Raw genomic sequence first — 27044 nt, 5'->3', positions numbered from 1 at the left:
ATATGAGATAGCATGAGATGGGCTTCTACGTAGCCCACGCCCACCACAGTAGGCCCCGTCGAATCCTTTACCCAACGCCGTCTTGACTGATTGAGTTGTCGGTCAAAGAGGGAGCTGCCCAAACCTCGACCCGAGAGATCATCCTCGATTTGTCAGTGCCGTGAGTGTAATACGTCGAGTTGCAATCCTATCATCTCCTTTGCATTCTTGTTTGCTGTGTGTCGTATAAAAAAATTGCATCTTTCTCGGGGGAGGTGTAGTGTGATTTATGTAGAAACAATATATATAAAGTGGCTGGATACGAAGTCCAGCCAGTCATATTGTAGATCTCGATGAGTGGAGATTTCATTTTTCCGGACAGTGGAGGATTCACCAGTTTCAAACAAGAAATCAGCTTAAAATACTTTTGCTCTTATAGTTTTGTGGTTTTAAAGCTTTGTATTTTGGACACTTTGGGACACCCTCTATTTTGGAACACTTTTGGAAGCTTTTTGACAGGATGGACAAAAGTGCCCAAATATGAAGTGCCCAGCTTGCCTTTATGGGCTGATGCTTTTGTAACCGAGTACACGGAGGACTAACCTAACCATGTCGCTGAATAAAAAGTCATACGACAGCTTGATCGAAAATGTCAAAATCGAACGCAATTTCGACGTTACCATTACAACAAATGAAACAATTGTTAATGTCCCATGGACATTTTGGATGATGTTCGTCAGAACAATGAACTCAAAGTACGAATCCCTGAAGTCCTCCTCGCAACGTATCTCTACGGCTTTCCATTGACACAGAGGCATGCTTTTTGTAGGAAACACTTATTCCTCACTCTCTTTTAAACAGACTTGTCAATCTAACGTTTCATTACCTCCTAAGCATAAAGTGACATGGCCTTCCTCTCGTGAGCAATATGTTCTCCGATTCAGTCAAGCACCTGGATTGACGAAAACAGCAGTTTATTAAAATACGACCTTTCAGTTCAAGTTTGTCGCTTGGTTAAATTGAACACAATGGTGAGTCCCATTCTTTCCTTGTTTTTTTAAATCATATTTCAAAGAATCTATGGGCTTTGAAAGGAGGCCAAATCCCGCGTTACAGAAGATTCTAAGTTGCTGGACCCGGATCTACTTTTGGACCCAATCAACGACCGCGAGCTCAAATCCAATGCCAGTACGTGTTTCAATTATGTGAACTCCATCCTCGGATCTGGAATCATTGGTATGTGGTCAACTTGGGTTGCTAACCATGTAACCATGTGTTTTAGAAATAGCGTTTGATTCAAGGAATGGCTTATGCAATGGAACAGAGTGGGATCATTCTTGGCTTGAGCTTGATCACCGTAGTGGCAGTGGTTGTGGATTGGTCTCTTCAAGTTCTTCTTGCCGCTGGTTTGAAAATCAAGGCCTACAGCTATCAGGTGATTGATCTCTCGACCAGAGAAATAGAGGTCTGCTTTGGTGGAGACAACATTTCATTTATAGGAATTGGTTGAGCAGACCTTGGGAAGACCTGGATACTGGATTTTGACCATATGTCAATTTGGATACCCCATGATAGGTGAGCGGAGAGTTTTGATGTATTGAGGGGGAAAAGCTTGTAGCAATAGAGAGGACAGAATATGGATGGATAATGGGGACGTTTAAGCAATCTCTGGCAGGTTCGTTTGTTTGCTGGTGTACCAATGTCAGCGATGCAAGTTTGGAGCTTCAAACATGTTTTTGAGAAGCTGACCCTTCTTTCACATTACTATAGGAGGAACGGTCAGCTTCGTTAAAACCAGTTCGAAAAGCCAATTTTTCATCACTGGCATTGGCAGGCAAGTTTGTTTGCTGGTACCAGCGCTTGCCTAAATGTCCGAATTGCTCCTTCAAAATAATGTATACCCTTCCTTTTCCATCGAATTTAGCAATGTTGTATTGTATGAATGATTCATGAGGCAAGCTGTGAAGTAAATTTTATTTTAGAGAATGTCTAATGACTGAAAATATATCATCAAAAAAGCATCTATCTAAAAAGATGCATCCATGTCTCTGTACTTGGCCTGTTGATCAGTGATCCCAAAGGGTGTTCGAAAGTTACAACATCTAATAATGCATAGCGGGCTCAGTTTTGAAGAATATTTTCACCGGATCGTCATTGCCGACAAAAAGTCAAAGAGATGGCTATGTATGTAGGGAAGAAATTGCAAAACAATGGAATGAAAAAGGAAATCATAAACAAAAGTGGGGTAGAAATATGAGGAGGGAATGAATGACTTTCAGTCTCATTCGACAACGATTAACCCGTGTTTTCGTGCTCTTCCAGCTTATGTAATGGCAGGAAACAAAAGTTTGAATTGGATTGGATTGGATTAGATTCAAAACCAATCAGGTAGGAAAAAAATGCAATCTTCGGAGTGAAAAGCCGTGTCGGAAAGTGCTCTCCAGACACTTGGAGAAAAAAAATTGCTTAGTTTTCGATGCACCTGACGATTAAAGTCGAAGTGAAATGAAAAAAGCTACTAGAAGTAGCGCAAGAGACGTGTCAGAGGGGCCAATGAGCGTGTTGGATCACCTTCTGTCCCCAAAAACACATTCAAACGACATCGAAGAAGTAATCGCTCCAAGTGGGCAAAAAATGGGTAACCTGTCGGCAGAGGACCTGATTGACGAGGTTCAAGCAATAAAAAACGAAATGGAAAAAATGAAGTCGGAGAACGACAACCTGAAGGAAAGGGTGGTATTACTGGAGCAGGCTTTGGAGAAGAACCAGATGCAGGTCAAGGAAGACATGGCGGAGACTGTTCAGGTTCATTGCGAGAGCAAGACTTTTGCTGAAACATAGGGAAATCTAAATATCATCCCTGGCAATGTGATACAGTGTGTGGCGGAGATGCAAGACAGAAAACAGAACCTAGTGTTCAGAGGCATCAAAGAGCTGAAGGAAGAAGACCCAAACAAACGAAAGGCCTATGAGGAGGGGGAGATCCTGAAGGTGGCCAAGATAGCAGGATTGCGGGACACCTTCAAAAGTTCCATCCTAGCGATGCGAAGGCTGGGAAAAAGGGACGACGGGAGGGACTTTCGGCCTCTGCTGGTCAGTCTTTCCTCACGAGATCTCCGAGAACAAGCTCTAAGGTCAAATAGAGCCCTCAGAGAACAAAATAAGAAAAATGCTGAATCGGGAACTGTGACGAAATACAGAATCGACCCCGACATGACTAAAGAGCAAATGGAGAATCTGGATAAGAAATGGGAGGAAGCAAGGGACAAGTCAAAAACGGGGGCAACAGTGCTTCGTGATTGGCAAAGAAAACCCCGTCCTGCAATGGACGGCCGAGAAGGTTCAATAAGCAAGATTAACAATCATGGCTCTGGAGGGCAAGGAAAGGATGGGATCCGATTTCTGTCATGGAATATTTGCCGTGGCTTATACAACAAAGAAAATGAAATAAACCATCTTATCCCAAAGTTCAAGGCTGACGTTGTCTTCCTTCTGGAAATAGACCTTGATGACTATGGTGATAAACAGTTTACACTTGAAAATTTTCAGACATACACTCATCAAGGCAAAAAAAGCGAATTTGCACTCTTGTGCGAAATGGAATTTTTCAGAACGTCACTCAACTTCATCTCGCCATTCTCCGCCCAGAGGTTTGGCTTTGTGTAGAAGAAAAAGGAGGACGAGCAAAACAGCTGTTGCCAACATATATCGAGAATGAAACAAGACACAAACAGAAGCGATTTCTGGCCTCATTAGAATGGTCGAAAACAGTACAAGTGGACGACTTTTACTGGCAGGTGAATTTAATTTGGACCTAACTCGACTATCAGACAATACATATGGCCCACGTCAATTAACGAAGACGTTCATCGAAAGTATGGACTCATGTGGAATGATATGTACACAATTCGGTAAAACATTTTTTCGCATAAGAGGAGATAGAGACGTTCACTCAAACCTCGACTGGACGCTCTCAAACCAGACAGGACTTGTCACTGAAACATTAACAAGAGAACATGGCTTGAGCGATCACAACCTTATCTTGTGAACTATGAAAACATTAGCAGCCAGGCAAAACAAAACTCAGATTATAAGGCGAAGTCAGGGAATATGGGTCAGGGTAGCCACATATGGAAAGATCGATTGTGACAGTTTTAGGCTTGATCTGGCAAAGCAACCATGGGAAGATCTAGCGCATGGAGAAATTCAGATGAAGGCGGAAAAGTTCAACGAGCTATTGTTAAAGGTCTTAGACAAGCACGCACCTCTGAAGTTTATCAGGATAAAGCCAAAGAGATCGCCCAAACCAAGTGCTCAGTTGTGCAGACTACGACGGCTCAGGGACAATGCCAGAAGCAAGAATAAGAAAGGGAAGCTAAAGAACCTTCGAAAGCAATGCAATCGACAAGCTCATATTGAAAGTATCTCTAACATCAGAAACAGGATAAAAACAAATCCACACGAGGTCTGGAAAGCTGTCAAGGAAATCACGGGGAGTGGCAAAGTAACGTCGAATACAATCAAATCCAATGGACGGGTGCTTGATATCAGCGAAACCGCAGAACATTTCAACATATTTTTTCTTTCAAAGATTGAAAGGATCCAAAAGGGCATTGGTGCCTCCACAACAGATCCCTCATGGGAGCTCGAACTAGAGCTGCACGGCTCCGACTGCCAAAAAATAACTTTGCATTCAAGGCTGTAGAAGAGAGTGATATCATCAAGGCAATACATACGATGAAGAAGTCGAAGTTCCCAGATCAGAGCTAATCAGTGAAAATTGGAAGCCCACAAGGGTCAAAGATCTCCCCGTTGCTTTTTCTTGTGATGGTGGCCGATCTGGGGGAATGGGTGTCAAATAGATCGTTATTAGCCTACGCTGACGATATAATATGCTCCACATCGGCCAAAACAGAAGAATAAGTGCGTCAAGGCTTGAGGGCATCGGCAGCTGAAATCCTAGAGTTTATGAAAGCTTCTGGCCTCGCTGCCAATGCATCAAAAACAAAGTTTCTTATGTTTGGGAGATCCATGGAAGAGCCATTGCAAATAGAAGACGCTCTAATAGAAGAATCAACTGCCGAAGTGCTTCTTGGTTTCACTTTCTGCAAAACCTATCTTGGAAGTGCCATCTAAATAATTTGGAGCCCGAGTTACGGAAGAGAATCGGGATTCTGCGTCGCTTAGCTTGGAAGCTTCCATCAGTGGTGGTCGCGGAAATGATTGAACCACTTTTTACATAAAACTCAGATACAGCATTGAGGTCATTTCAGACGCACTCCAATCGAATGATCCAGTCTTGAGGAAGATAAGTTCTCTCCACTCCGCGGCCATGAAAGCTGCCGTGAACATACCAACAAGAAAACACGTGGAATATAAAGAAGTGTGGAAACGAGGAAGAGTACTACCGCAACATAAAAAGCAACTATGGGAATATAAAGAGCTTCTACAGAAAACAAACCAGGTTTCTATAGACGTTATCGTAATGCGTGCGATAGCTCTGCTGGCTTGGCATTGTGGAAAAGACTGGTTAAATCATCCCCTTACAACCGGACGAATGGAGGTTCATGTGGGTGAAAAAAAACACGCGCCAAAGATTGTCCAGAGCCTACGCTCCCCAAGCCCAAGCAACCAAGAAGTCAATTATTACCAGAACTGTTGAAATTTGGGAAAGACTGCCTGTGCACATCAGGGAGGAAGAAAGCAAAGCTAAAGTGAAGAGTATAATAAAGACCTGGGACCTATCTACTCAGTAATAACAAATATGAAGCCAAAGAAGCAACAAGGACATTGTGAAACATATCTTTTTGTGACGTGGAATATAATAATCCGTACGGTCAATCAATAGGAACCATACAAATTTAAAACTATATCTCGTGCTCCTGCGACCAGAAATTAATAAGTCATTCATTCATCCTGACAATGACATTAATCTTTCCAGTGTAATGGCCTATTGATTACAAAAGAAAGAGTTATGATTTCAGAATTAGCTTCATGTCATCTCAATGTCCTTGGGTGTTCTACATGTTATGTTGTCGGACGAGTTTTAAAATATTTTTGGGGCAGAGTCAGTTTGCTTGTCGAGCTTTCGCTTAGAGCAATCGCGGCTACCCCAAAATTGCAAAGCCACCCAGATTGTCAGTCCCTAGCGAGAACGAATTTATGCGTTCGGATGCAAAGAGAAAGCATTGAGATTATATTCTGTTACGAAGTGTCCTGTGTTTCATCCATTGTATTGACAGCTTTTCTTGTTTTCAGCAATGGTTTCATACAATATCGTGGCTGGAGACACGATGACTAGGGTGCTGACAAGCGTCACCGGGTGGCCTTCAAGTTCTCTGCTTCTTCAAAGAGAAGTCATTATCACTGCACTCACCATGTTTTTTACAATACCTCTGTGCTTTTATAGGTAATTAAGTGTAGTCACTTTTGGATCTTTTATGTTTGATAAAGCTGGCACCCGAAATCTTGGCCCTCTTTCCATTTTTTTGTTTGATAAAATGCCCTTTCCATTGGTCAAGAATAAGATTGAATAAGGCTATGTGAAGTTTGTCACAGAAAGGTAACCGAATGTCAAGTCCAAGCAAGCTTATGATACAGTTTAGTTTTTGTTCTCAGTGTTCAATTTTTAAATTTCAAGATCCAGTTGTTTGTTTCATTTCATTCATTTTAAAGACTTGATAAGGCTTGACCTGCTATCTGAATGATGGGTGTCCCAATTGAGGGATATTCTCGCTTCGTCGTCACAGCCAACATTAACTAATAGCTCACCCTCGGGAATGAGCGCAGTTTCGCCCATTTAAGCCGTTAAAGCAGCAACTTATGCTGTAATCAAATACCACAGAGAAGCTTGGACTTGGCTAGCCTGTGATCGAACCGGGATTCGCAAATTGGACAGCGGATGCTCTACCAATAGGTTACCCCAGCAAGCCTCATATGTAGATCCTGTTTGAGGAGAAATCATTTTTATTCTAAGAGAGAAAATTTGGAGAAAAAGCTTTCCAAGGTGTTTTAAAGGTCATTCTCAAACATTACTATTATTCTAGAAACATTGGAAATTTGAGCAAAGCCAGTGTGAGTTCAATGATTTGCATGGCATTTATCCTAAGTGCTATCTTCATCCGATCTTTTACCATGAGAGACCTAATGTAAGAACTCCAAAGCAATCATCTTGACTGGGTCTCGTACTTAAATCTTTTAATTATGATTCCAGGGATCACCATGAGAACTCGTGGTCTTTAGTCGACTTTTCTGGTGTGAGCACAACTTATGGCGTCATTATATTTGGTAAGAATTGAAGAAAGAACAATTTTCCTTTCCTCTATCCCCCAAAAACGTTGCGAATACCGTTTTTAAATGCAACTTTTCATTGTAAATACACCAATACTTTCAGCCTTTCTATGCCATCACAACTCCTTTATGATGTATTACGACATGAGGGTACAAAACCAAGACAATTGGAACAAAGTTACCCATGTTTCCGTGGGTTTATCGTGGGCAGCATGTGTCTTGATGGGCTTGATGGGTTATTACACCTTCAGGTCTTCGACCCAAGGCAAGCCACCTAAAAAGTCACGGGAAAATCACACCTAAGGCTCACGAAACCCTTCTCATTTTCAGGCGATTTGCTTAACAATTATTGTTGGGATGACCCGTTAATGAACATTGTCAAAGTTCTCTTCTGTTTCACTGTCTTATTTACCTATCCTATTGAATGCTTGGTCACCAGAGAGGTTGTAGTTAATATCTTTTTTAAACCTGAGGGCGATGAACCCGATTTAGCAAAATTGGTATGTTTGAAGTTTGTTTTCCAAATAACTCGGCAAAGCTTTTCCCTCTTCCTCTCCACTACCATTTCAGGGAATGCCCATTTATGTGGGATTGACTCTTGGCTTGAATTTGATGGGATTGATCATTTCTATCTCTGCCAAATGTCTTGTTGTTGTTGTAGGTGCAAATGTAAGATCTTCTTTCTAATTTGTGTAATGTAATCTGCTAATACCGGTTTTTACGGCCGAATGTGTAGGGAGTGGTTTTTGGTATTCCATTGGCTACAATTTTACCGGCCATGTGTTACCTCAAAGTCGCTGATGGCTCTTGGTATGAGAAATACAGGTTGGCCTCCCTGACCATCCTTATCCTCGGTTCCATCGCATTTGTCTTTGGATTTGTTGAACTCATCACTCAGGCAAGTTGAAGAATTTACCACAACATTAGGGAATAATCAGATGATTTGCGGTCAGTAAAATGGAACTTTTCTGCTTTTGGGATGTGATTGATAGCTGTAGTGTTTTCAAAATGACATTAATTCATTTTTAGCTTATCAAGCCTATCCAATCCAAAGTTATCCTCTTATAAAATGTTGTGTTCGGCAAAATATTAAGTGATGAAGAAAGAACCTTTTCATATTTTTTTCCGCAGGCTAAATTTTCCGTATTATTTTTTGCACTAAGTCTAATAATTTTCATAAAAATACGGAATACTTATCTCCCATTCGAGTTGCACCAAAAGAGTAATGAGAATATATTAACGGTAGCAATTATGGAAACACTAACACTGAGACACCCCAAATAGTGTTTTCGAAAGATCTTGATTGTTATTCTTGAATGACCTAAGTGTTGCATCTTCTACAGTCTAACAAATAACTTTTGAATCACTTCATATCTTGACAATTTAAAATAGTTTGAGAACCTCTTTTATGCCTAGAACTTAAGCAATGTTAACAGGTTTTTTTTTTATGATCAAAGCTGTATTTTCCGGTGTGAATCTGCCAACAAAACAAAAACAAAAATAATGAATTCAAAGTAAATAAGCTATCATGGAATCATATTGAAATTAGTTGAGTTTTTTTGAGGCTTCCATAGTTCCATAGCTTCCATTAATGAACTATTTTCTCTTTGTCTTATCTTCTAAAACAGATAATTTCTGAGTTATTGTCTTTCGTTATAAGTAATTCATAGACCCGCGTAAGAATAAGATACACAATCTCTTTGCTGATTGCTAAACCTGTGGCGAAAACATTGTCCGAATCTTCAATAGGTGATCAATTAATCATGTTTTATTTGATGTCCAGATCTGGGACCACCCTGTCTTTTTCATTTCAATTTCCGTCATTTAAAGCTAAATAAGATACGTCAATTACTTTTATTTTTAAGTGCTGGGGATTTCATTCCCAATGGCAGTCAAGAACTCTGCAAAAGAAAAAAATCATCTCTTTTCACAATTTAACCCCCATAATTCTTAAAGGCTGAGAAATCTCACGAATATTTTTAAAGCTTAATATTTTGATTTTAGAATGAGAATGGCTGCCTGGTCGATGTGGAAATGCCGTACTGTCATTTCAACGGAACATCATAGCTTTTGTTCTCGCAACATGCCTCCTTACTTGCGCATTTGTGAGAATGAATGTTTGCTCCGGCAATCCAACAGAACACTGATTGGATGATTGACCACTAGATGATGTTGGATGCAAGTGCTGTGCAAGTAACGTGTCCAAAAAATGTTGTACTATGTGAACATGTAGGTTGAAATAAAGCTAAAGATCTAGGCCAATGATACAAGTTTCCAACCAACATGAGTATCTCCACAATAACGAGTGTCTTCATTGTTTTGTTGGGGGTTTCCCTCCAAGTTATTTTCCTGTTTGTCTCTGAAACGCCGGATCTCGGATTTCAAGAGCTTCCCTCGCATCTCCAATCCTGGTTCCAACGGGGATCAATCCATGATATCGATGGGTTTGAAGTGTTTTGCATTGATGAGGGTCCCAGGGATGAGTCGTCCGAGACGCTCATCTTTATCCACGGCTTCCCGACGTCATCATTTGATTACCACAAAGCCATGCAGTTCTTCCAAGCCGCTCAATACAGACTCGTGCTCTGCGATCACGTTGGATTCGGATTCTCGTCCAAACCCCGAGAGGTAGACACAGAAAAAGCTCGATCATCGTTTCGTTGTATCACTCGACATAAAAGGCACATTTTTGTTTACATATTGTAGAATTTCACCCAAAGCATGGCGGACTTGGCTGATCATGCCCTGATGCTTTGGCAGAAGTTGGACATCCGGAACGCCCACATCGTGGCTCATGATATGGGAGACTCCGTTCTAACCGAGATCCTCACTCGCCGCCAAAAAAAACTGCTTCCCGATGAATTCAAAGACTTTTTCAAGGTAATTTAGTTTCAAATTTGGGTACAGGGACTGCCATAATCTGCATACTTGAGAAGGTCAATTCAAGTTGAATCAAAAAAAAGTTGGCAGGATAAACCTAACAGCCCCGCCTTTGTATTCATATGAAAATGAGAATGCAAATGTGCTGATACAAATAAGAATTAAGAGGTGTGTTCCATAATGTCGAAATATCGTTGCATAGAACTGCGACTAATTTTTATTATTTTGACCCTACAACTCCCATAAAATGGTTTTAGTGTGCCACGCTTTTGGACACTAATGGTAATTCATTGATTATCCTTTGCAGAGTGTCACGTTTACTAATGGCGGGATGAGGTACGATTTGATCAATTTCCGCCTCTCTCAAACTTTACTAACCAAACCATGGTTGGGCGAGATGTTGGTATCACTTCAAAATCGGATTCCTGTCGACGTCAGATCCTACATAAGTAGTCAGCAATTGGAAAGTCTTTGGAGTCCAAATTATCACCTCAAAGAGGAATTGACTCGCGATATTGAGGATATTCAGGCCTTGATGAGTTTAAACGGAGGCGACAAGATCGTCCATAAAACCATCTCCTACCTTCATGACAGGTAAGTGCTCCATTTCAGGTCTGAGAATCTCATCTCTCTTTTTAGTCTCTTATTCAACTCTAGGTCGAGATTTGAGGTTCGTTGGCTCAAGTCCTTGAGAAGTCTGGACATCCCTTGTCTTTTGTTTTGGGGCGATGCAGATGCTGTGTCCCCAATGGAAATACCCAAATCCTTGGCCAGGGATTTCATCCCGCCCAATGTGTTCAATGGAAAAACGCTAAAAGGTGTCGGCCATTTTTTGATGTTGGAGAAGCCTGAGGAATATGCTCAAACGATTCTACACTTCATACAAAGTGCAAGATGACTCTTCCCTCAATAAAGAGATAACTTTAAGATTTATTGGGAACGTACTGTATGTGATGAAACAATGTTTTTATCCTTGAAGGTAGTATTCATTTTTCATTTTGAAATGAAAAATGGTTGAATTTCTAACGATATATTTTGTAGGCACTGGTTTTTGGAATCCAATCGGACTTGTCAGAATCGGATCGGAATAAGCAAAAATTCTCGCACGCAGATCGGATTGGTGAGCGATTGTTTTCGGATCCAAATCGGATTGGGTTGAATCAAGGTTTAACATCTCGTTTTCATTTCATAGCATACATAATACTTATCCACAAAAATACTAGTTGGTCAATCAACGTCTCAAAAGTACAATAGATGGCACCCTGCAACTTCTCATCTTTTTGCCCACTGTCTCGAAGCTCAAAGTCGCCATGAATTACAGTTTTATCAGCGTTAATTACTAGAATCAGCTTCTCTTTTCTTACTTTCATCTCCAGTTTGTTGCTTGCATTAAAACCGCTCAGTCAAGTTTTCAAAGCAAACTTTACACTCGATATCCACCTTACCAAGGTCGAGCTGCCAAGTTTTCGAAGGCTGTATCGTTGGCAAGCGATGGAACGAATATTATCATTGCTAATTTTAAAAGGTCAATGACATAAATCAGAAATGATTGTAATTGCTGTATTATAGTTCTTGAGGTACGCCATTGGTCACATAAATGAAACTCAAACGATTATTATCTAATCCTACTCACTAGCTATCAAGAATAGGTGCGGTTCTGAAGCCCAATTATAAATGGGGTACTGTGCCCATGTTCGTCATCAATATTTCGTTGTTTATAATGTTAAATGCTTGCTTCAGAGAATTAACTTTTACTCGGATTGGAATACCAGATCGGATCCATTTGTAGCCAGAGGCTCCACTGCTCAGTTCTAGACGAGATAGCGCTCCAGGACATAGAAGAAAACAACAGATTTATTTCTAGACTGCAACACGATGACTTTTGAGGACAAATTGAAAACCTTATCAATTAATCCAAAAGTGCAAACTCACGCGAAAGAGGAAGATAGCAATTTATTCTAGAGACGAATAAAATGGAAAACTGCACTATGTGCACACAATACTTCACAACACGCAAATAGTAATAAAGGAAGGCGAGAGGAAACTTAAAGGATAGAAACTAATCACTGATATTAGCTGTAAGTTCTTGTTTCTTGACAATTTTAGTATTTACACCCGCAGGATGTCTCTCCGTGGCGTCCAAATGAGTCTTGGAGGAATTTGGATCCTAACATGACACCTCGGTCCTGAAATTTGGAATCTTGACTCTGAAGCAAACTTTTGGGTAGAATGTTAATACTTGATGGTGGGATTGCAAAAGGGTTGACGTGAAAAGGAGGCATCAACGCACTATTAAAAAAATGAGAAGATTGCCAAGGATGGTTGGTAACAATGAACAAACTGGGATAGAGGGTCTTAATCGTTGAAGTTAAAATTTTGCAATCGCCGCATCGCCGCATTCACATCAGGCACGCCTGGTTTCACGCCATTCCGTTGCATGTACTGCACTACTTGGCCAGGAATCTCCGCTAGCACATCCTGAAATAGAAATATAGAATGTCAGCGATTTCGCAACGCGTCATTGGCCTTAATAGTATTCTTGAGACTCAATTAAATTACATTTTGATGTTTTGTTATCTCAGATTTTTGACGGCATCTTGAAATGAATATATACCTTAGCCAAGTGATATTTTGCATTTGCTCCGTCCATAGCAGAATGGAAAGTGACTGGATCCAAGCACCGCTCTGGGAGAAACTGGTTCATTTCTGAAAGAGGGCCAAGCAATGAGCTGATCAATATTTTGTCTGATATGGTTTGCCATGGATGAACTCTTCATTGTTCTTTAAAGCGGTACCAAAGATGGATGAGTACCTAGGCTCTGCAACTAGTACAACACTGAATGCTGATTGCTTCCTGTTTCTTACCCACAAATTGCACAATGTCTCTCTCCGCTTTGACTCCCTTGAAGCTCATTGTCCGGCGATCATCATCCAATATGTCCATGCTTGACATGTCACCTTTGCCAAGACCAACCAGAATAATTGACATGGGCAAGTGAGAGTTCTCCACCAAAATGCGTTTGGTCTCCTCCAGATCTACGACCCAAAGGAAACATAAGATGGCGGAAAAGAGAAAAATGAGTCTCGCAACTCCCTAGACATGATGATGATGATGATGGAAAAAAACTTTACTTTCTCCGGCAAAAGTACCTGGATACTCACCCGAAATTCCACCATCCGTAATGATCAGAAGAACACAATAGTCACTTCCTCCTTGCATTGCTTCAGCCATGCACTTGACATAATCAATGCAAGGGGCATAGCAAGTTGGTTCACTCAATGGAACTAAGCAACAAAAAAAGCAATGAAATGCGCTCCAGATCAAACTTTGACACCTAAAGGCATACTTTACCTGAAGCCAGGCTTTTGTAATAAGCCTGAATGACTCCGTCAATTCCTTTGCATTGTGGGCGTCGTGGATTTCCATTCAATGGGAAACAATGACTCAAACGTCCGTGGAACAATCCTCCAAATCCCAAGGCAATGAATTGTTTATCTGCAGAAAAATTGACCCGTTTAACTTGAAACTTCGATCCCTGATAATTGCCGGNAGAGAAAAATGAGTCTCGCAACTCCCTAGACATGATGATGATGATGGAAAAAAACTTTACTTTCTCCGGCAAAAGTACCTGGATACTCACCCGAAACAAGACGATAGACGGCAGTGGCTGCGATAAAAGCACGGTGTAAAATCTGAGTTGATTTGGAACTGAGGTTGGATTATTCGCCTCTATTACTTAGGAGTGGACAACACATAGCAGGTTTAGCAACTCAACTCTAGAGTTTAGTCTGGGTAGTCGAGAATGTCAGATGTTATTACCAATAACTACGGTAGGGACGACTGAAACAAAGGAAACAAACACGAGGTTTTAAAGCTAAGTGGTTGTGTGGTGCAAGGTTAGAAGAATGCAAATCGCTTAACTAACGAAAATGAGAATGTCATTCTATCCATTTGTTATGATGTTGTGCATTCATCATAAAACAAATGTATGCGTTTGTGATGTTACAGAATATGATGCAATATTTAGAGTCATTCATCTCAATGGAACTTTGTTTCTGTTTAAGGCATTTCCTTGAATGACAAAGAAGCATAAGCATATCTTTGCTTGAAATTGAAGTAAAGAGATAAGTAAAATGCAGGCACGTTGAAACTTTTTAGTTGGCATTGATTAGAACCATCCATTGTCATCTTTTTTGATCAAAAACTATCCACGGGAGGGCTGAGGTTCACTCAGCTCAGGTGAAAGAGGATCACAATCTTCAATATTCTCGAGGGTTAAAAACGACGACTTTTTATGTTCAGCACATTTTCAAAACAAAGGTCAACTGAATTTCAACAATTCTAACGCAAATATAAAAGTCATTGCAAATGTTTTTATACATACTGTCAATTAGCACGGGAGTCTGAAAAATCCCCTCTCCTTTACTGAACTTAAAATCAACATTCGGTTCTTACAACATTAGGTTTAAAATGAGCCCATGACTTGGATTTAAAAAAGGTTCGTTTCACCAAAGTAATAACGACTTTGTCCTTGGACAAATAACAGTCAACTGTTGCTCACATGACCGTGCGTATCAGTATTTGAAAGAAGCATGAACCAATGGCATATGGACAGGGTTGTTGCACATTGAGAATTAGTTTTATATCTTGTTGACTTGAGATATGTTGTGACTTTTTAGAGGGCGTAATTGTTGACCCATTGTCGTTTGATTGACCTGAATTTTGAAACATATTTCACATTTTCTTTTTAAACACATTTTTAACACCTGTGTTAAATACGTCAAATCAGAAACGTTCATTCTGGACATGAGCGCCCTCGTCCATAGGCTAGTTAGTGGTTCATGGAACAACGAATAAGGATTAGAGTGTTGTCAAACGCATCCAAAAGAGCCTCCTAGAAATTCAACTCAAGTCTGAAAATTTTCCGTTGTGAACCCAGTCCTATTTTTGAGTGTTATGTTACATGAATGCCAATGAGGCAAGTGCAAAGCGTCGTATCCAAGCATTATTTATGAATGCGCACTAGCAGCACTATAACGGTTTATTATCTTGCGAACTGGACACGGCAGCTATCTTGCAAGCAAGGCTATTCATATGTTACCCTTTCCTGAAAAATTGTAGGAGAAAAAGATTGAGAAGAATGGATCAACTAATCATCTAGGAAGTAACACAGCACAAGAAAATTGATTCAAACGATAATGATACATTTTTTGGGCATGAAAGGAAAGTGATTCCCGTTCCAATTGATTTGCCAGAACTGAATCTCACTTTCGATTCATGGTTATGATACCGCTAAAGGAATAAGGAGATCATAAATTAGTTAAGGGTCAAGCTATGAATATGGCACAAAACATGTCTGGTACAAAAGGTAGAATATAACTCCTACTATATATGGTTGTGCTAATGCTGTTTAGACATGATGGGTCACAAGATACTTTCAAGGCTCAGGGATTTATGGCCTCAATCATAGACCACTGGCATCATTCCAGTGGTTTATGCCTAAATTAAACATGTGGCAAGATTACTCTTTCTCTCTTGTGTCATTTCAAAATGAGGTCATAATTTTGCAGGATTTTTTTCTTCTTCTTTTCAAATATACTTATTTGCCGGTATTTGCAGGGTTGAGTTTCAAGTGGGTAGCGCCTACTACAAGCTGCTGTCTCTTCAGAGCAGCCCAAAAAGGGGCTTGAACCAAGCACTTCTCCCTCTGAGGGAAGGAACCACATCCACATGGTCAGTCAAGTCCTTTGCTCAAGTCAATAAAAAAGGAGAGGATTGAAAGTTCCTTGATCCCATCATGCATTGTTGGTTTTCGTGTGAGCCATCCAAGACACAATCCTAAATCAAGAATCATCCTGTGACAAATTCAATTCCAAGATCCAAGGTGAAGTGAGAAAACCACGAGGGGTGCAATTGGTTCGACATGATGGTGGGGTTGTTGCAGTTGTTTTAGATTGACTCTCAGGGTGTACGACAATTACCGTTCCAGGATGGAACCAGGTGCATCAACAAGATTATTACCTTCATCTTCAAAGCTTTCAGCAATGGCCTTCTGCTCCAGACAATGGAGTTCATTGGACGAATCTGGACAAAGTCAGTAATCGGAAAGGTTGAAAAGGAGTTTCGAAAACGCGAAAGGGTGAAGTTGGGCTACATTTGAATTAAGTTTGATTGGCAAACATTGAACTACATTTTGGTTTGGCTTTTCACGGGCTTATCTAACCGCTACAGGGAATGTAATCCCCCGTTCTATTAAAATGAAAGGTTATAATTCGTCTATCTATTATCTTTCAATCTTTATATGATATTTGGTCTACCAACGAATTTGAGTTGGCAGACCGAGCTAGTCCTTGAATGTAGGTCCTTTGAAAAAAGGGTCAAAATAGTAAGGAAGAACAGCAAAGGACCAATTTGTCGGTTGAAATTGTACATTACAGTACATCAAAAAAGAGTTGGCAAATTTGAAGTGAGATTGAGAGGGAAGTGAGCATAAAAGCGCATATAAGATTTGGCTGAGCCGCTTATGCAGATAAGTGTTTTTCGTAATTGTTTACATTCACACAATTTTATTGTGTCTTATGATTTAATTATCAATGTTGATAGTCTTAGTTTGGGGTTAGTAGGAACTGCCTTTCGATCAATCAATTTCAGCAGGTTGTGTCACTAGAGGCTTTTACACATGTGTCGTGGATGAAACCAACAGCGAAAATTGGTATTTTATTTGATGTCAATCTCCAACTGCATGTATGTAGGTGTCAGGCGTGTACAATATTGTACAAAAATTATTTGATAAAAACAAAACCTTAACAACCTATGTACACCAATACCTTTATCTTGAGCAATTTGAGACGGTAATGAAATGGAAATTAGCATCAACTGATACTTCAAATCTTTTGTCCCCAAGGAAGACTCAACATGATGGCACACCCATGAGAAAGGTGACACTTTGAAGCATGAATAAAGTTGAACAATTGAGTAGAAATTATGTTTAGGATAATGTTGCCTAAGCGGCAGCGTCTCCACGAATTTTGTTGTTCAAACATTGTTTGGTCTCATAGGAAAGAAAGAGTTTTATCAATTTTATCTTATTTTAGAAGCATTTAAATCAAAACTCTGCTGAAAAAAATTGTCCAAATTTGCTTGAAATACGGCCAACCATTGTCGTGGGCTACTTTTCTACCTCCAACAATTTTGTCCCTAGAGGCTAGAGCACATTGTCTACACATTGGTAGGCCATATTCAAGAATTTTAGAAAAACCACATGTGTTTGAGCGTGATTAATCAAATCAATTGCAATTTTCAAGGGAACAATGAGGTTGCACATCCTTTTGCCACTGTGAAAGTGGCCTCTTCATTTTGGACCTTTTAATGCATTAAATACTGTAGGCTAGCAAGTTTTAGTTGCTTCTACACAACGCTGCTGATTCTGAATTGTGTACAAAGGGGCGTCTTAGTGCTACACTTCCACCATTTTTCTCTCATAAACGCATAAGCGAGAATGTATGTGGCACTCAAAAATCCCATAAGCAGGATAAAAAACAACATATTTTAGAATTTTTGAAACTTTTGCCAGTCATCAGGAAATCTGCCAGGAGTAAAACCCGTTGATCGCAATCATATTCTCAGCTTTTGAAGTAAATCGAGGCAAATTTCATTAACAGGTCATCTCCCGATGGGTGCGCACTTTCCATCATCTAAGTCTTCCTCGCTGGAGTCCAATTAGTACGATGTGTTTCTTACCGTAGTCATAGTCCTGAAAAATGTCGCCCACAGCTTTGATGGCCATTGTGTACGGGTTTTCCAGTCTATCCCTGTCACAGAAGTGCAACGAATCCCGCTGAGATGGGTCGACATTACTCATGGTGAAGTCCACGGCCACCACAAAATGGAGCCGAAGTCCACCCCGAATGTAATCCAAGAAGGACGTATCCTGACAGTTTATTAAAGATAGAATACATTTTACGCATATTTACTGCCACTGGTCATTGGTAGATTATGTAAAAACGTAACAATGATTAGTTTCATTTGAAAGCAAAGCTATTGTACTTGCATTCACTTACAATGCAGCCGATCCCATCGAAATATTTCAATTACAGTTTTGAGCGAATTTATCAAATAGATCAAGACTCAGACGCACTAGCACCTCTTCTTAAACAGACCTTTTCAAAAGTATTCGTTATGATTTACATATATTTGAACTCCAACTAATTGCAATTGCAAGTGATCCATCTCATTTGCAACCAATTTAATGGGAACTGCACTCAATTGCAGTTCCAAAGTAATTGTCCCAGGTTTGGCCACGAACCTGTGGTTGCGGCTTGGTTTTACCTGTTGGACCGTGATGGACTTCAAGATGACGGTCCCGGAATTGATGTAGTCCTTGCGGTGATGCTTGCTCCCTCGTTTCATATCAGGGTTGATGACGTCCCACTGAAGGATCTGGAAGCCCTCGCCCGCCGACATCTCTTCCAGGGTGGTGTAGAACTCGCCAATAAAGTCATGACCCCCATCATTGTCATGGTCGAAGATCTCGAACTTGAGCCGACGGTTCCAATCTCCATTGCACAACTTCCCGGACGAGATCTTGACGGCAGACCAATCTGGATCGGCGTTGTCCTGTAGTGTCAAGGTCAGTTCAAATGGGACCAATCGGTTGTGCAAGATGAGCATTGACGAAAAGTAAAAAAAAAAAAAAACATGCCCTGGGGCCAATAACTACACATAGCTGCGGACGGAGTATAGAGAAAACCTCACGAATACTCAATCAAGCTAAATGGGCGATGCTTCTCGATGAGGAGAGCAGGATCATCAGTTGTCATCAGATATGTATGGCTGAAATTATGACACTTGCTCGCACGCATTTCCAATGTCAAACATTGGTTGAACCCATTCAAGTAAGATCGCCACCAAAGGGACAATTTTCAATTGGCCTAAACCTACCACTACAAGAAGTATTGTCTTCAAGAAATACTACTAGAAGATAGTTATTCGTCCAAAAACAGCAACAACTCATTGTAATGGTTGTGAAATATTCAATCCCATAGATGCCATGATAGCAAAAGATCGTGCCATTCAGTGCGTTCCATTGTTGGCGAAGCAATTACCTTGATCCATTCACTTCGGTAGACCGCCGTGTCGCTGCCATCGGCGTTGACGCGACTGATGGTGAAGAACGGGTCGCTCTGCGAGAATATGTCCTTCTTATCCAAATTAGAGCCTGACAATTCAAACTCGATCAAATCGGTGAGTCCGGATTTCTCCTCACTAAATACGGTGATCATGCCGCAATCACCCGGCTCATGACGGTAAGGAGACAAACCTCGCTCGAGCTAAAATCAATTTTACACTCTGAATTCCAATTTCGAAAACAACAAGAACAACATCATCAACAACAACAACTGTATGGTAGGACAGAATTGGGCCACAGTTTTTGAATTGTCGTTCGACCCCAAGCTTTAAAAGTCCTTTTCATTCTTCTCTCCCTCCTCTTGTTGCGGACAAACAAACGGAGTAGTACAAAAACACGCTCTAAGATGCTTGCCTGACTTTGGCAAGGCATTTTTTGTTGAACAACTTATTGCTGATCTATTATAGCACCATATATATACATCACTAACCCTTCTGAGAGATTTTTCAAATCCTGTAAGGGTATAATTACTACTACTTTTGACATCCAAATTTGGCTAAAGAGAGAGCAATATATTGTATACTTCCAGCACACCAGCGACTTTTCATCATCATCATCTTTTTTCATTAAATTCTGTAATAAAGCTAAAAGTTAGTATAGCAACACAATGATTTTAAAGTCAGTCACCCAAAAGTTGTGCAACTGTACTTTTCCTAGAAACATTTTGTTCGAAATGATGATTGCAAATGTGTTGCGCGTGATCTGTGTATTTTTTTTACAGCATACACACTTCTTCAAAATGATATATACTGGTCATAATTGTTCGGAATTTCACCCATACACAATTTGAAACGTCTCCCAGAAGAGTTGATGGCTTATCCATTGTGCCACAGTACTTGGGCATTAATTCGTTCAATTCATAATCTCTTGATAGAGTCTGGCATTTTAGGGCACAGTCTCTTGTTTCTCCGTTTGTTTGTCCGCACCCAGGTTCGTGCGCACCCAGACGAAGTAGAGGGCGCTTCCTCTGCTCAAGGAAAAGGACAGTAAGCCAAGCTTAGTCAACGAACGCCAGGGGGTGCTTATGACGTACCTTGTTGTTCTTGGCTCGGACAATGTCGGCCATGGTGACCTCCAACGTCCCTAGGTCATCTTGATCAAACACGTCGGTCGAGGTCTCCTTGTCCCAATCGTAGATGGCAAACCGGAGTTGCTAAAATGAGGATCGAGAAAGAAGGGCAGATCAGTTTTAAAATCCCGCCTTTTTTCCCCAAAATAGTTGACCCCCCACAGGCTTGCCCGATCAATGAACGTACAGCCTGAAAACCATGCAAATTGAGAAGAAAAAAAAAACCTATTTCGAGCGGTGCTTTTTCGCGTTTGACCTGGTGTCAAATGCCTCTGATAGAAAATAACAATGGACCCGACGAGAATCCTGGGGTTTTGTTGAAGATCATGTCATACCCCACCAATCTGTAGTAGCGTTGAATTGATCAGAGTCTACGGTTCGCTATGGAATGGCAAGGAGTTGACCTTTTTTAACATTTCTGATTGAGCAACGCTGAGATTGTTTTGTTGACATTGACACCCACAACCACACCGCCGCACCTGTTTGTCCGTGTGTCTGGCCCTCAAACGGACTTTCAGAGTCCGATTTTGGTACTTTAGTCACGTGATTGCAAAACGTGGCTTTACATTGGATGGATGGTTTTGATGCACACCTCAACAGTTGTCATGAAACCCCACCTTTATTACTTTCAATATTACAGGACCAAGCCAAACCAGCCACAGGCTAAAAGGAACCTAGGGGTCAATATTTGTTCCTTGATTATGGACAATTATTTTGTTTAAAGCTGAAGACGGCATGTTCAGTTTCATACGTGTGTACATGCACAAGAGCCATACAATTAAGCCCTGTGGACTTCTGAAAAGGGCTTTGTTCACCTGGTTCCTAAGACAAAGGTCTTGAGATATGTTTGCTCATGTAGTATTGGTCCATGATTTTTGATAAGCTATCAACTATTCTAAGTTTGTGAAGTGAGTAAAACTTCATTCAAGTTAATTCACAAATGTGAAAATGGTGCTTGTCACATTTGACAATATCTCATAGAAATTTCAGCTTGACCTGTTTCACTCATTTAAATATTGGTCTTACATAGTTTCATTCTCTTTGCACTCAATCCTAGTGCCCTGTATTAGGAGAGTGCAACAGTGAGGTCAGAGCACCATTGCAGTTAATTTTGAACCTTCAATTCTGTTCCAAAACATTGAGTTTACATGGATCCCAGATCCAAACCAAACACATTTTTATAAATGTTTGTGCTTTAAGAGTTAGTTCCAAGGCTTAAGTTACTTTTCAGGCATCCTTATCTGCAATCACAGCAACACCAGATTCAAACTAGGTATTTTTAAATAGAAATATAGAAAGTGGCTCAACAACTGGCATTTGCAACATTAAAAGTACGTTAAAGGGTGCCTGAAGGGTAGCTAAAGCCGTATATGACAAGTAGAATCAGAGAATATTATGTAAATGTGTTTGATTTGGATCTGGGGCCCAGTTAAACTTAGTGTTTTTGTGAAAGAATTAAAATCAAATTCCTATAGTGCGCTGATCTCACTTTTGTTCTCTTCTAGATTCAGAGCCCTACTCAATCCATTCCTATCTAATCAAAAAACGAGACGCATTTAAGGCAAGGGTAAAAAAAGTCCGTGATGTTCTTTGGATGAATCATGGTGTTGAGGATGGCAGTGATGATTCCGTAACGCAATGCTCCAAATCGATAATCACGCAACTAAAGTACCAAAATCGGACTCTGAAAGTCCGTTTGAGTCTGGCCCTGGTCTGGCCTCTCTCCTCTCCTTCTGCTTATCTAGCTCTGCTGGCATTTGAAGACATGTCCCCAGCCCAAGCTCCTCCTCCTCCTCCTCCTCCTCCTCCTCCTCAGCACCAAAACGACCAAAACATTGAGTTGGATGCTGGCCGCTCAGGTTGAGGCGTGGCCTGCCTGCCGTCACTCCATAGACTGACTGATAGTCTCGGGTGGCCCGCCCGGCTTGGAGCCGGCTATTGATATTGGCATTGACCGAGTTGCCAGTGGTTTGTATCGAGTTTACAAAGATGGCTGACCGCCCCAAACGCCTGCACCGCCCACCCAAGGTCCGGACCAAGGTGGCTCGGAAAAAGAAAACCCCCAAGGTAAGCAGGCCCTAGGCCCTAGGCCCAAGGCCCTAGCTAGATTGATGAATGATGGACGATGGATGAAGGCTGAGTTTGCGGGCATGGGCGTCATGTGCTTGGAGATGGATGGGATGTTTTTCAGAAATGGAGCGTGAGTCCTTTAGATTTGAAGGCCCAGGCTGTCAAGTTGAGCCACGATGCCCCCCATGGTGGGGAGGGGGAGGGCGACGGGGGCGTGGGCCAGCCCAGATTGTGCGCTTTTTGTCATCGCCCTCGGGATACCAGTGAATTGGAAGCCGGAGAATTTTTCCAGATTGGACCCATCGTGGTGCATTATTTTTGTGTCCTCTTCAGGTAAGGCTCATTCATGGTACATATGTACACACGTACACTGGTTGACCCCTTTGGGGGTGAGCCATTGGTATCGATATCGATCTTGACAGGCTATGCGCATCGTTGAGCTGCGATCAAATTCTTGTCACCCTTTCGAGCGCCGAGTGCAGGTCAACGATCAAATTCTGATTGTGCGCGTGCCAGGTGACCCGGGATTGTTTTGAGATTTTCTTTTGATGTTCAGTGGTGTATCGCCATTGGAAATGAAAACCCCATCAGTTAGGATCAAAGATCGATATGGGTTTGTTTTTGCTTCAGCTTTTTTTTTTGAATGCGAACTTCCTTATCGCTTTTAGAAATGGAAACGCCGGAAGTTCCACATGACTATTTTTTAAAAATCTGATGTCAATTTACATTCATATGATCTTTGATTCACCACCGCATTGGAGTGGACGAATCTGGCTAGCCCTTGAATATAGGTTTGATCCGGAATTGTGACCCGAAAAATGGTCCAATTCTCGCTTAAAATATGGGGCATGATCAATGAATGATAGCAAATTGAACAATGAAGACGTCCGAGAAAGGAGAGAGGATCTAGGGGGCCTTCATTGAATTGTTCGAACAAATCTGGATTCCCTAGGGCTTGCAAGTGTCCTCAAAACGCCCGTTGAGCCTCTGCGGTCATTAAGGTTGACTTTGAACCCCGAGTTGAATCCACCCAGAAAAGCGCTAAAATTGTCTTTGAAGTGGTGCTAAAAATATTTGAATGATCATTCCTCCGGAAGCTCTAAGTACTTCCAAGCAAACCTTAACGTACTCGAATAAGAGTGGGAAGGCAATTCGAACTATCTAGATATTGGAGTCTCTAAAATTCATTCGAACCGTCGTGAAAGCGACAAGTCATATCCATTCATCCTGATTGGCTTTCAGTTCTCAGTGTCGCCAAAGAGGCACGGACGAGCAAGGTCTCTTTGGCTGTTTCCTCTCGGACATTCAGGCGGAATTAAAGCGCGGAGCCCGATTGCTGTGTCATTTCTGCGATCAACCGCAAGCCACGGTGGTGTGCTCGTTCAAGGGCTGCCAGCGCACCTTCCATTATACGTGCGGGCGTGCGGATGGCTGCATATTCGTGTTTACGGGTAACATGAAGGCCTATTGTGCCCCCCACGGTCCTCGGGATCGCCAACCTCCCACCGTCCATGATCTCATTTGTCTGGCTGGATGCTCAGAAAAAATCAATTCGAAACAAAGGTAATCAATCAATCAAAGAAAAGAAAAACAGCTCGGAACTGTGCGGGGTGTTAAATGTCATTTTGGTCGCTTTACTTTCAGATGCATTACCAGTCCTTGTTGCGGGCGGCGATATCATTATCATTGCTTGCAAAGCATGGCCTTGGCCAGTGGACTGGCTCATTTCAAGTGTCCGATCTGCTCAGAGAAGAGTGAGTTTGCTCAAAAGTGTGTTCAATACGGCGTATACATTCCGAATCGCGATGCGGCATGGGAGCAGCCCTCCCATGAGAACTTCTACCAATTTGCTGCCATGGGTAAGTCGTATAACCAATCGCCCATGGCTGCAATATCTCACATGGTCATGGTTACGTTTCTTTGCTCCAGAGTTTTTGTATCGTTACTCAAAAAAAAATCACACTGTTGAAGCGAATCAAATTCACTCATCTTTCCATGGAAATGGTACGAACGTCCGGGAAAAACAGCTCCATGTTTTGCTCGTTCCAAAGTCTTGAGTTCTCATTGAAGTTGATCGAACTTTGTTTGGAAATTGCCCCAATTGAATCCCGATCATTTTATATCCAAATACGTCCTGTGCATTTGATCGAAATGAACGTCTAGATAGCAGCCTCGGATTTGAGTTTTCAGAGTGGTTAGTCGTGAGCCTTGAATCTGTGTCTCAAATTACCCGAATGTTTCCATCAACTGGATCTATTTAGATAGAAATAGCGCCAATCAAATTCAAATTCCGCCTATCCGTTTCAGAATGAAATGAATCCAATCGATCCATTCTTCTTTCAGGTCAAAGTCGACGACATTGCGACGCGCCCAAGTGCCTTTGTGACATCGGGCGATCCTACCACAAACCCAATTCGAATTTTCAAATCGTCCCGTGCACCTTTTGCGGAAGCCGTGCGGTCCACATCAAATGCGGCCGACTCGATCCGGAGAGTATTCGTTACATTTGCGAAACCCACGGTGACGATGCCAGCCCCACTTCCCAAGATCATTCCACCGACGCCTCCGAGTCCTCGGAGAATGAAACAGGAGAACGTGCTGATGTAGCAGTGGCAGATCATGACGTTGAAGAGCCCAAGGATGACTCTGAGGGCAGTGACAAGCCACAGGAAGTACAACTGGTGGACTTGTCCACTTCCTCCGAGGACGAGCACAAGAAGGAGGTCGATGCGAGGTCGGAAAGTGCTCAAAGTAGGAAAAGACGCTTGGCCTTTGAGGCGTTCAAGGCCAGACTCCAAAAGAAGAGCCGACCTCCCCCTGCGAGTCATGAGAGTGAGGAAGAGATCGAGATCATTGATCCGGGTCAGAGTACGCCCCCCCGGAGAATCCAATTACGTAACGGACACACCCTAGCGTATATTCAGATCAGGGATAGGTCTGCCGTAAGCGGACCCAGGCGGTCCTCGCGGCAGAAATCCACCCATCGACCAGGAACCGGTCCCACCCAATCGGAGGAGAGTCCCATTCTTATCCTGGGCTCTTCGGACGAAGATTGAATTGACTTCTATGTTTCCTGTTTTTTCGTGAATGAGATCAAGACTGGCAAGAGGTCATCATGCATCCAGCGGCCCACATGACAGTTTTGCTAGCGAAATCTAGCCTATTTTTTATATAAAAAAATAAAAAAATAGGTTAGACGAGCGACATAATGTCAGCATTGTAGAAGAAGATCACATGAATGGCTCAACATTACCGATTAAAAATGTTTCCCCTGAAGTGTGTCCTCGAACGAGGTTCTCTATTGGTCGACTCAGAATGAAAAAGCCGGAAAGTCGAGACCAGAAATTGCCAGTATTACGTATCATACTTTGACACAGGCACGGACCTAAATCAGGTAGATTGGGATTGACGGAATTATGTCTGTCTGGTGAAATCTCAGTAGCCATTTGTTTGGGGATGGATTTTAATCCCAAAATTGAAGGGCGATAAGATCTTGATATATATTTTTTTTCAATTTGAGAATGTTATGCATTTTATAATTTACGAGTCATCTTCTGAAATTAGTCGGTGCGTCGCTAGGGGCCACAATACAAATCGAAATTAAAATGTGATAATTTAGCCAGCTAGGTTTCTGACCCGACTGCCAGTCATGTCTAAAGTCTGGGGGCCACTGCCCAGGGACGGTCATTTCCGCTGACTGCTTGGGCCGCACGTGGGCCATCGTTTTCAAACTTCCCGCTCAAATTTTTTAGGCTGCCAGATTTGAGGCTAAAGCCGCTGAAGCCCCAGGGCCACTGCCCAGGGCCCTTCAGGGTCAGGACATTTCAGCGTGACGGCTTCAGTTCTGAAAACTGAAATTCTACGCTTTTGATTAATACCAGTTCCATGGCCCCCGCCCCCGGGGTTGGGGTTGATGGATGATCAGACCGCTAAGCCCGGCTTCACACTTTAGTGCGCCGTATGGGAATCGAGCACCGCGTCCATATCCAGGGCCAGGTCGGCCCCAGAGGGAATGACAGGGACGCCTGGGCTGGGCCGAAAAGGTGCTCACCCTGAATTGAGCCTCGGCCGACAGCGGCCACAGGCTGGAAAGTGTCCCGGCTTAGTGTCACCGAAAAACCGTGGGTGACACGAGTGTGGCGCCAAATAGCCGGCCGGTCGAATCGAGCTCAGCCAGCCGGGTCCGTGGTGAGCGGATGCCCGGACGAGGCTCAATTCGCGACTCACTGAAACCGGACACATGGTGCACCCCCAGCTGACTGGGCGATTTTCATGGTCGGACATTCTGACAACACTGAAAGGAGCGAGTGCGTGATTATTGTGTATCCATCAGAGTGTGATTCTGTGTGGGTGTGAGAGAGAGAGATGGAGAGAGAGAAGGCGAAGTGTGTGTATCTCGAATTGAAAGCTGGACGCCTTTAAACGCCCCCGAGAGGCCCATTTCATCCCCATTCCATCCCATAGCCTACACAGTTGAAAGGCCGAGGCGTGGTGGAAAAGAGCCGCCATGAGCTGGATTCATGCGTTGATTGTATGCCCAACCCGGTCAGAATTGGGCATGGCCCCTT

At 42.1% G+C, this 27044-nt stretch overlaps 4 protein-coding genes across 5 annotated transcripts; 3 read left to right on the top strand and 1 right to left on the bottom strand.

Moving 5' to 3' along the window:
• The first annotated feature begins 856 nt into the window (after window positions 1-856).
• On the top strand, window positions 857-9414 carry LOC131882692 (putative sodium-coupled neutral amino acid transporter 11). Of its 2 annotated transcripts, XM_059229926.1 has the most exons (12): window positions 857-1010; window positions 1074-1215; window positions 1281-1414; window positions 1479-1554; window positions 6238-6388; window positions 7026-7127; window positions 7193-7266; window positions 7373-7534; window positions 7600-7769; window positions 7840-7938; window positions 8006-8167; window positions 9274-9414. In XM_059229926.1, exons 1-12 carry the CDS (start codon window positions 1008-1010, stop codon window positions 9334-9336), a joined length of 1338 nt encoding a protein of 445 aa, XP_059085909.1. In that variant the 5' UTR covers window positions 857-1007; the 3' UTR covers window positions 9337-9414. The 2 variants fall into 2 exon arrangements, with proteins under 2 accessions (XP_059085909.1, XP_059085910.1); XM_059229927.1 differs by lacking the exon at window positions 7026-7127.
• Window positions 9415-9416: 2 nt separating this feature from the next.
• Window positions 9417-11082, top strand: LOC131882693 (mesoderm-specific transcript homolog protein-like). The gene is made up of 4 exons (XM_059229929.1): window positions 9417-9897; window positions 9976-10149; window positions 10457-10743; window positions 10807-11082. Exons 1-4 carry the CDS (start codon window positions 9553-9555, stop codon window positions 11045-11047), a joined length of 1047 nt encoding a protein of 348 aa, XP_059085912.1. The 5' UTR covers window positions 9417-9552; the 3' UTR covers window positions 11048-11082.
• A 1002-nt stretch (window positions 11083-12084) lies between these two features.
• LOC131882691 (copine-8-like) lies at window positions 12085-20236 on the bottom strand. The gene is made up of 10 exons (XM_059229925.1): window positions 20119-20236; window positions 19255-19479; window positions 18479-18766; window positions 17891-18080; window positions 16172-16234; window positions 13502-13645; window positions 13312-13434; window positions 13015-13185; window positions 12764-12855; window positions 12085-12627 (listed from the first exon to the last, which is right to left on the bottom strand). The coding sequence occupies exons 1-10, from the start codon at window positions 20179-20181 to the stop codon at window positions 12505-12507; spliced, it is 1482 nt and encodes a 493-aa protein (XP_059085908.1). The 5' UTR covers window positions 20182-20236; the 3' UTR covers window positions 12085-12504.
• Window positions 20237-22118: 1882 nt separating this feature from the next.
• On the top strand, window positions 22119-25752 carry LOC131882690 (PHD finger protein 7-like). The gene is made up of 5 exons (XM_059229924.1): window positions 22119-22473; window positions 22598-22809; window positions 23719-24039; window positions 24121-24335; window positions 24820-25752. Exons 1-5 carry the CDS (start codon window positions 22396-22398, stop codon window positions 25530-25532), a joined length of 1539 nt encoding a protein of 512 aa, XP_059085907.1. The 5' UTR covers window positions 22119-22395; the 3' UTR covers window positions 25533-25752.
• The last annotated feature ends 1292 nt before the right edge of the window (window positions 25753-27044 follow it).

Source organism: Tigriopus californicus, chromosome 6 (assembly GCF_007210705.1).
Source record: "Tigriopus californicus strain San Diego chromosome 6, Tcal_SD_v2.1, whole genome shotgun sequence".
Lineage (NCBI taxonomy): Eukaryota > Metazoa > Arthropoda > Copepoda > Harpacticoida > Harpacticidae > Tigriopus > Tigriopus californicus.
The sequence above is the reverse complement of the archived record's forward strand: the minus strand, read 5'-3'. Positions and strand labels throughout refer to the sequence as shown.

Excerpts from the sequence above, each read along its gene's own strand:
- LOC131882692 (XM_059229926.1), top strand. Across the intron at positions 1,216-1,280 it reads CCTCGGATCTGGAATCATTG|GAATGGCTTATGCAATGGAA; the intron begins GTATGTGGTCAA and ends GTTTGATTCAAG. Across the intron at positions 7,128-7,192 it reads TTTACCATGAGAGACCTAAT|GGATCACCATGAGAACTCGT; the intron begins GTAAGAACTCCA and ends TTATGATTCCAG.
- LOC131882690 (XM_059229924.1), top strand. The coding sequence starts at position 22,396 with ATGGCTGACCGCCCCAAACGCCTGCACCGCCCACCCAAGGTCCGGACC. Across the intron at positions 22,810-23,718 it reads TATTTTTGTGTCCTCTTCAG|TTCTCAGTGTCGCCAAAGAG; the intron begins GTAAGGCTCATT and ends ATTGGCTTTCAG. Across the intron at positions 24,040-24,120 it reads AAAATCAATTCGAAACAAAG|ATGCATTACCAGTCCTTGTT; the intron begins GTAATCAATCAA and ends CTTTACTTTCAG.
- LOC131882691 (XM_059229925.1), bottom strand. The coding sequence starts at position 20,181 with ATGCCCAAGTACTGTGGCACAATGGATAAGCCATCAACTCTTCTGGGA. Across the intron at positions 13,646-16,171 it reads TGAAAGCTTTGAAGATGAAG|ATAAACAATTCATTGCCTTG; the intron begins GTAATAATCTTG and ends ATTTTTCTGCAG. Across the intron at positions 13,435-13,501 it reads TTACAAAAGCCTGGCTTCAG|TTCCATTGAGTGAACCAACT; the intron begins GTAAAGTATGCC and ends TTTGTTGCTTAG.
- LOC131882693 (XM_059229929.1), top strand. The coding sequence starts at position 9,553 with ATGAGTATCTCCACAATAACGAGTGTCTTCATTGTTTTGTTGGGGGTT. Across the intron at positions 9,898-9,975 it reads TCTCGTCCAAACCCCGAGAG|AATTTCACCCAAAGCATGGC; the intron begins GTAGACACAGAA and ends TACATATTGTAG. Across the intron at positions 10,150-10,456 it reads AATTCAAAGACTTTTTCAAG|AGTGTCACGTTTACTAATGG; the intron begins GTAATTTAGTTT and ends TATCCTTTGCAG.